The sequence below is a fragment of the Convolutriloba macropyga genome, chromosome 8, assembly GCF_964194025.1.
Source record: "Convolutriloba macropyga chromosome 8, txConMacr16.3, whole genome shotgun sequence".
NCBI classification, from domain to species: Eukaryota; Metazoa; Xenacoelomorpha; order Acoela; family Convolutidae; genus Convolutriloba; species Convolutriloba macropyga.
Genome location: NC_134475.1, coordinates 47,198,256 through 47,214,006, shown reverse-complemented (window position 1 = coordinate 47,214,006; position 15,751 = coordinate 47,198,256). Strand labels below are relative to the sequence as shown.

The following is a 15,751-nucleotide window of genomic DNA, read 5'->3' as shown; positions in this document are numbered from 1 at the left end:
TATGCATGGTGGCCCTACATGCATAGGGAAATTTTAGCAAAAACATCCGATTGCGTCCCGTGTACGGATATTGATGCTGAAACAGTTTCTGCGGAGGATTTGCTGGACGAAAATGGATGGATCAGTGCCAACAGAAGTGACATTGAAATTGAGCACAAGATGTGTCAGGCCTCCTTAGATGCAGGTCAGCGCTATCGGGAATCCGACAACAAAGAGTCCCGTTTCATTACTCATCCGCATATCACAGACCCTATACCAAGGACAGAACAGTCCCTTAATGTCAAACTGGCCCGAAAATTACCACAAAAGAAACGAGCAAAAAGACAATTGGCGGGTCTGTACGAAGTGCTAAAGCCTGGATCCTTCGTCACAAAGTCGTCACCAACAACGACGATAATCAATGAGCCTGGCAGAACCCCAGTGAAAGTCAGAGATAGTGATCTCGCAAAATTTGGAACTAAAGCCGAAAGATCCACCAACTTGTGGGTATATGCCCAGCGACGCCCTGCTCCCTACGAAAAGACCACAGAATTTAAGATCGCGAAGCATAGTAACGATCTTAAGAAACAGAAGAGGAGCGAAATAAAAATTAGACATCGCCAATGGGACACTACATCGGTAGTATCATCTGTAAACTCGAATGTATCGCGTGCGCTAACGGTACGCAAACCGACCAAACCACAGTTCAAAAGACGCCATACTGTCCTCACAGATGATATACAAGAAGATGTACCAGCTCAAGACCAGCCCCTAATTTCGATTGTACCGGCCCCACCTACACCTGCATCACAAGTACCTCCCGCACAGACACAGGACGACCAAACAAAAGGCCGCAAGCGCAATCGACCCCAATTTTATGGCTTCACAGATGCCGACATTTCCCCAAAAAGTTCTCTGGCTTCATCAAGTTCTGCTCAACCAAAGAAGCGCAAGAATAAAAAAGAGAAGAAAAGATCAAAACAGACAGATTCGGTGGTAACTCTCATCCAAACGGCCGAACAATCAAGAATCCCGTCACCACCCCGACCCGACTTACAATTGGGGCAAGTTTCACCACCGGACCCCAGAGTTCGATATTTTGAATATGAGCAAGAACGGGAAAGGTCGGTTTGGGATGCAGAGAATGAAATTTAAGTCCAAAAACTCAGCAAAACTGTCTTAAACTACAATCATTTATTTAGTCTTGTTTCCGCCCCTCTGATCCAAATTTAATGTTAATTTTACTTTTAATTCAGTACAGTTCATCTTTAATTGTTAGCTTTTAATTTCTTCCAGTATTCGCACTGCGAATCCATTTACTTCTGTGTGTGCATTTAAATTATTCAGTATAATGTATTCACTTTACATGCTGAAAATTTGACGTGTATTCGCTTTACGCTTACACAATTATTTAACAATAGTAGTACCTCTACATTTTGAGTTAAGTTATGTTCATCCCATTCAATTTCATGTTTTGTGTTGATTCTAAAAAACTGTAAATACATTAAAATTTTTTTTTGTCACGAGGGAAATGTGATACGTATGGATACCTAAATATATATCGAAACCTTTATGTGTACTAAATTATTTACCCTCTATATCTATAATTATATCATGTGTTTTATAACTAAAAGTTATGACTTCTATTTATTCACCTATATTAATATTCCCGTTAGTCTACTAAATTATTTCATATTTTGTTCATACCAGTTTATTATTAGTAATCATAATTTCATTTAGTCAATCTGAATTCAAGTTACTCTGCAAACGCTCTTCATAATCCTAAGTTAAGCTAGCAGTGGATCTGCGCCGCATTTCCAATAATCAGAATTCGTAATACACAATTAGTTGTGTATTCGCCCTGCACTTGCTAATACATTCTTGAGACAAAGCATTCGCAACGCGAATCCTAAACTATTCAGTAAGATAAGATATAACAGAGTAATTGGTTTTAATGTGGTGATAATGTTTGAACATTTTACTTTCTTTTCAAAAAAACCCAGGTTCTAAATTGTGCTCAAATCGGACTATCCACACCATAGGTAGCACTCACATCAGACCATGCAGATTTTGAACTGCCGCCTGACCATACTTCATACATACCGTAGAGTATCTTCCAAACTCTGTCTTTTACCCTCCTGCAATTTACATTCCTGAGCGCCCATTGGTAAGATTGGAATCGGCACGGGGTGACGGACCTCATCCTGGCCCTAGTCTATAACCCACGGCTATGATGCAAGGTCTTGTAAGATTACGCACCATCTTGCAAATAAGCGTCGATCTTGTAAGATTCTTGCAAGATAAGCAGTCTTGCAAGAATCATGTAATGTCTTGTAAGATAAGCGTCACTGTTGAGCTAGGGGGATTTTTATTCTTAATAAATTGGAAATTTCTCTATGTTTAAAGCCAAAACTATCCTGCAAACACAACCCAAGTCAAAATCCCCAAATAAGAACATGCAAGATACCCGTCATTTGCAAAAACTTTATAAGATATCTTTGTAAAAATCTTATAAAATTTAGTTCATCTTGCTTGCACTACGCCAGAACGTGTAATTTTGCTTCATGACATATTCCGGGGGGTTTTCTGACTGATAAGTTTTGAGCTTTTAGCTGGAGCGACGTCCAACAAGATGATGGCAGTAAGACACGCAAAGCAAAGTTAAGCGATATCAAAAGTGTTGATGAAGACACACACAGAGGACTGTCTGTGCCCGGAAGAGGGGAAAGAGGGCCAGGGGGAGAGTACAACAAGAGTCACCCATCCAGATCGGGTACTGGGGCACACTCCAAGTCTGATGAATCCAGCAACATACCGCCACCACCACCCAACACAAATGCCAGTAATTTAGGTTAGATAAGGTTTATTGCGAAGAGATGAAATGAGATCACCATTTGGTCAACAAGACCGACCCCCCCCCCCACTTACTTGGCATAGAGCCTATAGCATAAGCCCCCAATTGTTGTAAATATGCCATAATGGACAATAATTGGTTGGGGGTGGGGGCTATAATGGCAAAGCAGCATTTATTCAAAAATTAACTTCAAGCAAACTAAATCTAAATCAATTTATCTAAATCTTTTATAACTCCGTTCTTCTCAGTCCATATACTTATTAATTGCACACTACAGGACAATCAATGAGCAGAAGTTCGCGTCGTAGTGAGATGAGCAATCCAGACAGTCTGAGGAGGGGGAGTGCGGGTAGCCAGGGTAGCCGGGGATTCCACGGGGTCACCCCACTGGACTCAGCTTCACAGTCAGAGATGAGCGAAGAGGGTAAGCGCAATCATCAATAGCCTGCAAATTTATTATGATCATTAATTTTGTAACGTCATTTAAGACAATAGTATCTCTGTTCAAACGATTAGCAAAAAATTGGCAAAGTAAAAGGAGAAAGGAAGTCAAGTCAACACCTTTTCTTTGAATCTCTCCCTTTAGATTCGTTTTATACTGACCAAATTGTCAGGAAAAAAGAACACAAAATTTATAAATTTGGTAATATTCTAACCTAAAGCCTCAGAAACTTTATGTGTTAAAAATTAATGGTGAAATCAAACTTGTAAACCAATGCAGAAACATAAGTAATTTTTGAATGCGCAGTTCACAAAGCGTTCACATCAAAGCGGTCAAACTCCAGAAATCATCACTGCGACCCGTACATTGGTAAGTTGAGTTTTCGGCATCCCAATTCCGCCTGTTAAAATGACCGCAGCCGTAATCAAACCAAGGTTCCACCAGCTTGTATTGCAACAGTAAAACATAAAAAATTAATACAGATTTTGCACGGCAAAAAAAAGATAATTATTATTTTGTATTCATAAAGAAAATTTGTTTATAAATTCTATAAATATGAAAAAAAATATTGTACAACCAACAAAAAATTTTCCTTTTGTCGTTCACGAGCTTTCAATTTTTCATTACAAAGACAAGCAAGAAGCGGAAGATTTGAAAGAGATATTCTGAGTTTTAAAAGAAGCTCAAAAAGGGGTATTTATGGTATGATCATAGGCTTGATTGCAATCATTCTCCAATAAAAGTGTACGGTACATCAATGAAGTGTCAACCGTTAACAACTGACTGACCCTCTTTGTATTCGGGTTTTTATTATTTCCCAAAATGAACAATCAAATAATAGACTTGCATTTTCAAGTAACAGCTGAGATTGAGTGGTTTTGTTGGAGTGTTGGCGCAGTCAGTGAGCCCATTTTTTGCTGTAAAAACTTTCAGGCAAAGGAAGAACCTAATTACAGAAATATTTTGAAATCAAACAAAGAAATTGTATGTCACTAACGTTGCCTAATAAAGGTTGCCTAATAAAACTTTCTTTACATATTCAAATTTTTAAATATGAGATTTCTAATTAACTGGGAAAAAAGCCAATCTAAAGAAATACTTAAGTGAATTAGAATAAATGTTATTTTAAAGCAGAAATTTCAAGAGAATGCATGAGAATTTCATGAGAATGCTTTATCTCAAAGTCTTATAAAGACTTTGAGAGGAAGCGTCAAAACTCTCTGATATGTCGCTACTCCCGTAAATGGTGTCAAATAACGGTTGAAGGAACAGTTGAGCCCTGTTATCAAAGACTTTAGCACGTCACTATTGACACCTTGTCGCAATTTTTTCGATTACGAAAAAACCGACTGAATTCAAACAAAAAGATAGGAAGCCGAAGCAAAAAATTTCCCCCAATTTTTCGGTCATCTAAATCACTATAAACAAAATTTTGGTTATTAAAGCTGAAAGTTGTGACTGATCCGCTTAACCCTCACTTTGTAAACTGAGTTCAGAGGAGGTTTTTTGTCTTCATTTTTTGGGACGAGATACATAGAACAGCATTAATAAATAATAAAATGTTATCAAAATTTTGTAAAGAGATGTAAAAAAAATTTTCTGGGTTAGTCTTGATTAGATCTTATCAGTTTTCATCAGGATTTACCATGAAATGTTTGTTTTTCAAGTTATTGGCAAGATGTTTAAAGTTTTTTAAGACATGTTAACATCACGCACGTCTTATCAGGGGGATCAAATTGCTAGTCACTGAGTACATATGTGATTTTTGCATAAAGATGATTTATTTATCTTTTTATTTGAGTAATTAAACAACCAGTTTTAATTACAGCATACAATTTTCCTTCAATCCCAAATTAAGTATAATGTCACTAACGTTGAAAAAGGTTCTTATTTTTTGCTTTGTCAGTTTTGTTAGCTTTGTGTTTTAACTAATAAAATTTTTTGTAATTGAACAAATTTTCAAGTTGTGCACTTTTTCAGAGTTGTTCAATTCGGGTTGATAATAATTTTCCTGTCCTTTATTTCTATGGATGAGCTTTAATTAGAAGCAGTGGAATTCGGTTGACCGGTGTCAGGACAATTTACCCAATTCCATTTTACCCAATGCCATTATACCCAATGCCATTTTACCCAACCTGCCACTTTACCCAATGCCAATTTACCCAATGCCAACTTACCCAATTTACCTCATTGCTAAACTAACCAGAACGACTATTTAGCCGACTAGAAAATAAATGGCCCGTGGGACTTGATATGAAACTATCACAACCGAACATGGGATTATATTGTCTACAAATGTATTAAATCATCCTTCTAATAGCGACTGCTAATTTGTAATCGGATAATTGAACGAAAAGATCAAAGAGCATTGGGTAAGTTGGTATTGGGTAAAATGGCATTGGGTAAAATGGCATTGGGTAAAATGGCAGGTTGGGTAAAATGGCGTAGGGTAAAATGGCATTGGGTAAAATGGAATTGGGTAAATTGTCATGTAACCCGGTTGACCACTACACGGCAAATTAATAATAAAAACAAACATTTAATCTTTGTTGTTTTTGAAAATAACAGAAAACATCTTAAAAGAACGATCAAAACAAAAATGTTTTTGGAAAAGTGGTCAAAAGATTACACCGTTTACAATGAGAAAGCAGCACCCAGTTCGATATGTCCAGTCCAAAAACACCTCTAATCAGACCTCGAGCGTACACCGGAACGATGTGCTATTAAATAATTTGTTTTTTTTTCAAAGGCAATTTCGAGCGCACTTGAGTCTGATCAGAGTCAATTTTGAGCGCACTGGAGTCTTATCAGAGCTCTGTTCGAGCACACACTAGTCTGCTCAGAATCAGATGTGAGCGCACACTAGTCTCATCTGGATTGACTTTCGACCGCGCGGTCATCTGATCAGAGCAGGCTTTCGTAATCTCTTCGAGCATACATGGAGTTTCCAGCCCACGATAGTCAGATCAGAGATCAATTCGGTCTGATTCGGTCTGATTAGAGATAAATTTTGTCTGATCAGGGACGATTTTTGTCTGGATCTCAACCTAGGTGATAGGGTGACACTACATCTACTAAACTATGCTTTCAAAATTTCAGCCGAGACCGATCAGGATCTGAGACAGCTTCAACCATCAGAAGTCACCAGTCGTAGTGTCGTTCGGTCAGTTCTACCCTCTCAACCCTCGGATGTGACCAGTCGAAGTGTTGTCAAGTCAATGCTTCCTTCACAGCCATCAGATGTCTCCAGCCGCAGCATTGTAAGGTCAAAACCAGAAGGGAGTGTTACTAGGAGTTTTGGGGAAAAATCAACCGGACATAAACGTCAACCTCCACCTGATGAAGAAGGCGAGGATTACCAACAATCAGTGCATGGACCAGAGAGAAGAGATACATCCAAAGGGCCTTTACATCCAGATAAAATAGCTGAAGTAAGGGCCTGGTTTAGTATTTTTAATAGATAGGGAATTTCAAATAAGTTCGCCCCTATATTTATTCCTTTTTCTTTTTATAGCTCTACGGAGGAGTTATGTTGGGCCGCTTAATGACATGCGCAGTGATTATATTTTCGAAGGAATTAATTTCACCAAAACGATTCAATCTAATATCTTTTGGATGAGCTTAACAACGCTGATGATTGTCAAATAATGGTTTCAAATAACGATAAGATGATTTTTAAATAGTGTTCCCTGGTATATCATGTCACTTCACTCCAGTTTTTTTGCTATGGCTACGTTTTCATTTAACATATTGATTTGATCAGTTGTTCGCGGTGGTTGCCCTTGATATTCATGCAACACGCTCCAGAAATTGGCCAAACTATGTAGAACATTTCCTCTGTAAATATCCCTAATCGAAAAAAGAAGTGAGCAAGATTAATTGACTGCTTGATGGCTATAACGGAAGTGAGCAAGGCAAATTTTGTTTTTAAGCTGGGAAAATTGAGACTTATTTAAAAGTAAAAGCTTCATATCATTCATTGACAATCACCAATTTTATTTCCATTACGACGCAGAGGAAAACCCCAAATTTTCCGCCTTAGTAAAATTGGCTCGAAAATTAGATGCATACAATGAACGAAATTAGGAGACATCCTTTGTATCTTAGTTTTCGCAAAAGGGGTTCCGCTGATTTTGCGAAATATAAGAACATTCGGAACGAAAAGTAGGTTACAAGTCTTGTAGCACGTTTCCGCTCAATTTAGGTATCTATTATTCGCGTGCATTTTAATCATGAAATAAGCATTTTTAATAAAGATTTAATTGAAGCTGTCAAAGTTTTAAAGTGCTTTAAATACATGCAACCGCTTTGTATATCAATGTGGGACTGGCCGATTTTAATAAGTAGTAATAAATAGTACTAATAAGTAGTAATAAGTAGCAATAAAGTACTATAAGTAGTAAAAAAGTAGTAATAAATTACTCCTAGTAGTAATAAGTTAGGCTTAATTAAATAAGTATTAATTAAGTTAGGCTTAATTGCGGATTATATGTGAAATGGAGCTTCATTGCGTGCGAAAAATCGATACATAAATGGAGCAGATGCGTGATACAAACTGTGCGAAAAATAGGATATAAAGTTTTTACATGTATTTCGCGGCTAGGATTAGGACACTTTTGCGAACACGGTATTCTAATTTCCCTTCCATTTTGCCGGTTTCCGCTAAAGTAGCTATTTTCCGCAATATTGTTCCACTTTCAATGTATTAACATAGTAAAAACGAACACGAGATACACGCATCGGGCATATCTGCCCGTAACGATTTGGGTATACCTCTGCGTCGTAATGTCCTCTACTGCAGGAGCACCACTTTGATTGAAGCATCAAAAGTGTACAAGAAATTCGTGTGCAGCAGTTTTTAATTTTCCTACAATTATGACTAGGACTAAAATATAAATTAAAACATTGCTGAGAAAACTCTATGGATATGATAAATCAACTGGTGTTTTTGGGTGACGCTCCATTGTTGTCAACAAACTGGTCGAGATAAAACAAGGTGATTGACTACATTGAGTTATTTATAGTTTAACGTTCACTTGAAAAACTTTCGTAGCTTCAAAGTAAAATAATTTCTTAATTGTTCGAGATTTTTCAAGAATTATGTTATAACGAAAAGCTATAAATGAACAGAAAATGACTTTTTGATGTTCTAGGCAAAGATTATCCAACATAGATGTTATATCTGATTCAAAAATGAAAGTTTTGCTACCCATAATTCTTTTATTCTTCACTAAGCTCAATTTCGTCACGTGAATTGACACGTGAAACCCGATACAAATTTGACAATTTATACAGTCTACTGTGAAAGCTATTTCAGAGTACCGTACAAAGTGTCCTGAAGTTTGGTAATCTCTGAGCAGTCAACGTATGTTTAAGAGCAGACTCCAATTTTACTATTATTTCAACCTATTATTTACGAAATTGAAGTTATATATATATATATATATATATATATATATATATATATATATATAATAAAATTTGTTGTTTGTTTGATTGCTATTTAGTTGATTGCTTTCTGATATCTGCATTACAGTGAAAAGTTTCACTGCATTTAAATAGGGGAACTAATCCGATGATATTTCATTAAAATTCAACGTTCGGCCAGATTTTTCCCGCACGATATAAATAATTTATAGGTAGTTTTGAAATTTGAAACACTTCTAAAATTTTCATTACGAGTATACTATAATTAGTGAAAATTAACTGACCATTTCATCATTAATTGTTTCAACAGTTCTACGTGGCTCTTTGTATTCTCAATATATGCGAAGATTGGGATAGCGAAAAGTTTTTAGTTAGTGGCCCTTTTCTCAAGCTCATCTCTCCTGACAGGCTTATTAAAAAGCCTAAACAGAAAAATTAAGACTATTATTTATGTTGAACAAATTTAAGAAAAGCTCTCATAATAAAAATTAACTATTGCCATAACTGCTTTTAGTTTCCATTACAGTTGGGCACCTGTAACGCCATTTAACACCATTCTGTAGCCCTCGGGATTTAGTTTTGATTTGAACAAAAAATTATAAGGAACTTGAAAAAAGGGGAACACTAAATTTTCGAAGGAGAAATCGAAAAAGAAAAACATCGCTCTGGCCGTAGGGGTAAGGGCAGTGTACGTGTTGAAACTTAAGAAACAAAATGAACAAATCGAAATAAGTCAATTAATTTGTTTTTTTTTTTTCTCAAAATTTTATTTAATTTTTTTTCAGTCTCTGCGTTATCTGCTGATTTTAAACTACGGTAACGAACAATTTTTCTCTGGAAAAACCAAGTATCAACACATTTTATGAAAATCAAATAAATTCAGGCAATTTAGAGCTCTCAAAATAGCCGAAAGATCAATTTTGAAAACCTAAAATGAAAGCTGTAAAAACGGAAAAATGTGTTCTTTTCCATAATCTAGATCTCTACAAACAATTTTTCTAATATCATCAAAACTATTTTTTTCCGTTTCCTCAAAACCAAGGAGACGTAAAAAAAGATCTTCTTGGAATCAACGTCAAATCAACCAAATTAATTCTTGAAAAGGAAAGATGAATTTTTTTTGGTTGTTTATGAAAACCTTCAAAAAAGAAGATTTTTTTTGATAGAAGAACAAAATATCTTCCTCTTCAGTTTATAAAAGAATTATTTTATTTTCTTTTAAAGTACTCGGAAGAGCGACAAGACCGAAACGTAAACATTACTATTAACCATTTTTCTTTAATACTTCTTATTAGGAGCTTTTAAGGACAGCCTTTAAGGTTCCCTGACTTGTTACACAAAAAGAGCCAGAATGCAAAAACTGTCAGAAATATTAAATTAGAAAGGTTACTAAGTAGTTGCAGTTAAAAGCCATTATAAATGTGTTCAAAACCGAAATTGTGTCATCAAATCCTAGCTGGTTACATAATTGCGAGGAGAAAAACGAATTAGCCCCTTACGATGACGAAAAATACAAATTAAAATAATTTTTGGAAACAATTTTCAAAACTTTTCAATTCAAAACTTAATGTCAACTTTATATTCACCGATACAATTGCGTCGTAGGTCCACGCCTAATTTTTCAGACAAATCGAAAAAGCCATAAAAAAATGACGCCAAACATCAATAATGATCAGTTGCTAAAAAAAATTGTGTCGGTGGTTATATTTGTGTGTTTTCGTTTGTGTGTGCACTTGTGTGAGTGTATCTATGTGATTTTAATAGTGTGCTAAGGAAGAGAGAAAGAGATAATGAGTCCGAGAGAGTTAATTTCTTTGAATGTTAGGCACAAGGAAGGCTGAGCTCTTAAAACTGTCGGAAATCCACAAATTTAAAAAATTACTTAATAATTAATAATAATAACGGCTTTAACAGTTGTGTTCATTAACTTTAGTAGGGACCCCAACTGCAATTTTTTTTAAGAAAAGATTTGGCCAATTATGCTCATGGAAATTAAAAAATTACGGAAGCTTTGGAAAAACTTTCAAAAAATGTTGTTTCACTTTGTAGCGTCAATTTTACTCATACAGTTTAAATTGCATCGACAAGTCTTTACCTAATTTTGCAGAGAAAATAAACAAGACATAAATGATCGAAGGGATCCACAAATGCAGGTTAGTTGCCAAGAAGATTCAAAGAACAAATTGTTTGTTTCAGTTTTTGTATGTTTGTTTGTGTGTGTGTTCGCTTGCGTGGGTGTATCGATGTTGGTGCGTCTGTTTCGTCGGGGTAATGTGTATCTTATTTGTGTGTAAGATAGGGAGAAAGAAAAAATGAGTCTGAGAGACTTAGTTCTTTTAAATGTTAGAAACAAATAGAAGCGGAGTGCAAAACATTTCGCAATTATAAAAAAACAGACGATTACATATTTACCACAAACCGCGGCTTAAATTATGTTCAAAACGAGAATTCTGTTTTTCAAATCTCCTTGATAACGCAATTGCGAGATTTCAAAAACATAACATTTTCATTTTTATCATGTGACACCAAAAAGGACAGAAAATTTTGAAAACTTCAAGAAGTTTCATTTCACAGTTTGGTGCCGAAATTACAATTACCGATACACGTGCTTCTACAAGTCCACGTCTATTGGTTTATAATGGAGACGAAGAAGACCGAAGTCTACGTGAGAAAAGATGAGTTGCCAAAAAGGAAACTTTTCAAAGTGTTTTTTTTGGTGTTGTGTGATTTCATCGCATGGGCAATGTGTGTGTGATGTGTTTGTTTGTATGGTTTGTCTTCATCTGTGTCTTCAAATTGTGCTACTCTTATCTTTCTAGAATTTCTAAAAAATTTTTGTTTCTGACCGCCAAAAAGATTACTTTTTTGGTTCAAACTGTACAAGCTATTTTCTTCAATGCATATAAGTGGCTTCCGGATATTCCCAACAGTTTCTCTGACAGAAATTAATGATGGTATTTGCAACGTTGAGAGTTATGCTCGAACATACTGTGGTACGCAAAAACTCGCTCGAGCAATCTTGTTTATTATTCACGAAGTATTTAAAATTTCATTCAATTTTGTTTTCACAAACAAGGAAAAACTTTCATAAATCGATAAACGCCGTTTCGTTTTGCATCGATTAAGCTCCTTACCTCAAAAGAGACGAACAATTCTAAACGAATATAACACGAGGATATCAAGAAAAACAAAACTGGTCATTTTCAGTCATTATATAGAATTGACGTAAAGATCTTGGGTGTTAATCGATCTGTTCTGTTCAGGATCTTCCAAGTGGGTTCGGACAACAGACGGGGGAGCAGTTCCAGTCATACGACTCCGCCTCTGGATACCCACAGGACAAGGAGGCGCAGAAAGGGGTAGAAGTAGAGGTTGTTCCTGTCTATAGTGAGTATTATTCTTGCGGCACCCGGGGACACGTTCAAACCACAGGAAGCTCTTTTCCGTTTGTGCCCCCAGCTTAGTGGTTTGGTTGCATATTATTTGCACCCCTCAGACGCACGTCCCGTATTTTTACGCAATGATTATGTAATGGCACGTGCTCTGTATAAATATTTCACGGGGAATGTGAACTCAAACTGATAGAATTGAGCGAACAACAGAACATTTTGAATATAGTCGGCATTGTTTTGGAACATTTAATCCACATTTGACTACACAAACTAATTAGAAATTAGAATTATAAATTAAAATTAAAAACCGGAAATTTAGAAATTACCATTATAATGGTGTTCAAGATTAATCACAGAGAGCCATTAAGGGTGAAAAGGAAATAATTCAGATAATTCAAATAGCAGATCCATCAAGAGATAATCGCTACCTAAATACTGACGTTTGCTACTCTGGCCTTGACCTGAACTTATCAAAAAACTAAAAGCCTAATGAGGGAGGGCCTCAGTACTGACTACAAATACAGTCGTTTCTGTTTGAATGTGCGCTTAAGTCTTTTCATCGGTCAAAGAGAACTCTTGTCATGGGTCTAGCACTGTATATTTATATGCCGTCCATTGTTCAATCATTGTTTTTTCGTAAGGTGAGAGCTAATATTGTGTAGCAGCTATTAATACCACTGCATTTTTCTTCAGTCGCTAACTAGCGGCCTAGCCAACCCTAGAAGTTTCATCAAACTTTGCTTCTTCTCAAGTTCTCCAAATTAGGGAGTTGAATTCACCGATTTATGGAGGAGTAAAAATTAACCTAGGTCAACAAGGTCCTTCAAGGGGAGATGGAAGCGAAGCTGGGGAAGACGACGAGGACCCTCAGGACCCCTACTATGGCAAACAGCTTCCAGAGTTGGGCTACTCGTCTGAGGACTGGCAGGAGTCTTCAGAAATGAGCCAGAAAGGAGATGGGAAAATGGGTCCATCCCAGTGGGAAATCGAGGACAGACTGAAGAGGAAGTTCATTCTGGATGGAATATGCTGCGATTCTATGTCACAGGGGTATGTATGTCCATGCATTGAATTTGAGTACTGAACCAGAACATTTCAGTGCTGACCAGAGTTTTATCGTTTGTTTGCTTTATCAATTCTGATTTTCGACGGACTGGTTCAGCACATGTTCTGGTTCAACGCCAGAGTTCATTACACTGGGAAAAATATTTTAAACCCGAGTATAATTACTCGAATTTGTCACTGTTTTCTGGGAAGCTTTTAACAACCTGTCAGTGAAACAGAATTGTAAGAAAACCTTACTGTCCAATTGCATAAGTTGCTCATTTTGCCTCATTTCTAATTGCGTGCGCATTATCAAGACAATATTTGGAAAATTCATATTGGCACTTACCCATATGGCTTGTAGGATGGCTTTCTGGCTGGTTTCTAGCAAAGTCATAGTAGAAATTCAGAAAATCAAGTTTTAGGCTAACTGAAGCAGTTTTGCGAGAAAATTTTATTACAACTATTAACTGAAATATGAGTTTTCTGGCGCAATGCTTGGACAGTTTTTGACAATAACGAATTGTGCTCAGTCGCGTATATGATAGGTAATTTTCCGCTTTAAAAAATCGATCTCCATTTAGCATCTCATGAAGAATTCAGAAGCACAGTAGGATGATAAACAAAAATTTTTTTTAAAAAGTTTTTTTGATAAACAATTACTAAGGAAAGAGACATAAAATAAGAACAGTTAAGCAAATAATGCCACTGAACGAACACATGAGAGGTTTCATTTGTTCTGAAAAATTTAGAAAAACAAAATATTCTGACAAACAAAATGGGGAAGTCTGTGACCGCACGTTTCATTTAACGAATCATTACAAAGGGAATCATAAGGTTTCATACATACATACACTTCTTTTCTTAATACCATTATTGAGAGAGTGCAAAACAAAACACACAAAACTAAAATATTCCCTTGCAATGGCTAACGTGAAAATATTTCGTATAAAAGGGGCATTTCGCAAATCGGGGGCACTCTCATGATGAGACATAACAGACCTGTCACACAAAACTTTATATTAAAACAAACTTATTACGAAAGATGAGTTATTATTAAAACAAAAATATATAAGCAAGGCCGTTTTGGTTTCTTCAGTAAAAATTTCACTTTTTGTTTACGCATCGAAAAAAAAGAAACATCATATTAAAGCAGTTGGAGTTAGTTTTCGTTCTATATGAAATAACTACTTATTTTAATGCAGGTTGGAAAAGGAGAGCTGTTTAAAAATTTGAAAGCAAAACATTAGAAAGAAAAGTTGGATGGGAGAGAATTCATGCTTCAGGCTGAAAAAATGATTTAAAAAAAATTTATTGCTAGAAAAATTTCACTAAGCTATATATCTGTGAATTGCACAAGATTGTTTGAAAACAAGACAAAGCAGAAATTTCTTTTCAAGTCTCTACTTTGTCAAGACAAAGCCGCAAACAAGACAAAGCAGAAGAAGTTCTCAAAAGAAAAAAAAACTGAAATAATAAAAGGTGTTTTTTCTTTTCGCGAGCTTTTTCTCTTTTTTGTTTTTTTCTAGCACTCACTCTAGGTTGGATTCTAGGTTACTTTTTGGATTTAGGCTAGTTTAGGTTATTTTTTAGATTACTTTTTAGAATAGGTTACTGTTTAGATTTAAGTTACTTTTGGATTTCTATAGACGTTTGATTTAGGCAAAACAAGGAACTCTATAGAGCATCAGAAAGAGAAGTAAAACAGACAATGAACTGCTACAAAAAGAAAGAGAAAACCAATTACATTCTTTATTTTCAAAACTTTACAATAGTACTTAAATCTATACACTGAGCATAATTAGTTTATTGATATCATTTGCCAAAAAATGCACTAAAAGGAACGATTGTGATACTCCTAATATACAAGAAAACTACAGAAAGCAAGTTGTCTAGAGAAAAAAGAAAAAAACCAAAAAATTGAAATATTTGCGTTGTCTATCTGGTGCTTTTCTATGTCCTCTCGAACAAAGTAGTTTTCGGGCATGTTAAGACTGCAATACTATAGACTATTTGTTTCAACAGCGAAGGTATTGGAGCTTTATTATAACTTCTATGAGTTAAGAAAGAGAAAGATCCGAAGTTTTCATTTTTCTAAGAGGAACAACATTTGTTTTCAAAAAAACTCTACATGGACGTGCACCAACTTTAAACCCACCTCCCCTATATTTTTTAAAAAAACAACTGACAAAATATCAAATTTGAAATTGACTAATTATGGGATATTTGAGACAAAAACAACAGTAAAAAGTTTGAGTGGTATACAGAAAAAGAATTTTTTTGTTCTTTTTTACACTTTGTTGTTTTCCCCTTTGTTTTAAGTGACAAAAGAATTCACTTATTTTGTTGGCTCTGGGTTAACTAACGATTCTAGTAAAAACAAATGTGAATAAACGTGGAAATATTATCAGTGCCTTTTTTCGCTTTATTAAAAGGGAGGGAAATCAAATCAGATAACTTTTTAAAAAAGCAGGAAATCAGATCTTTTGCTATTGAACTATCGCGTCAAACAATTCTACACAATGTAAAAGTTCCCGGCTCTGTGTTTCAAACACCTATTTTTATGGGACTCTAAAGTAACAAAAATTCAGAAACATAAGAATAGCAGAGACA

The 15,751-nt window shown here is 35.6% G+C and overlaps 1 protein-coding gene across 1 annotated transcript in view; it reads left to right on the top strand.

Moving 5' to 3' along the window:
• The window catches only part of LOC142345078 (uncharacterized), a 73,954-nt gene that overhangs the window by 42,002 nt on the left and 16,201 nt on the right, over nt 1-15,751 (top strand). Inside the window, exons 15-20 of the mRNA XM_075397162.1 lie at nt 38-1,103; nt 2,592-2,830; nt 3,111-3,257; nt 6,375-6,706; nt 11,966-12,089; nt 12,904-13,144. Coding sequence (XP_075253277.1) covers nt 38-1,103; nt 2,592-2,830; nt 3,111-3,257; nt 6,375-6,706; nt 11,966-12,089; nt 12,904-13,144 — 2,149 coding nt within the window. The remainder of the gene's footprint in view (nt 1-37; nt 1,104-2,591; nt 2,831-3,110; nt 3,258-6,374; nt 6,707-11,965; nt 12,090-12,903; nt 13,145-15,751) is intronic.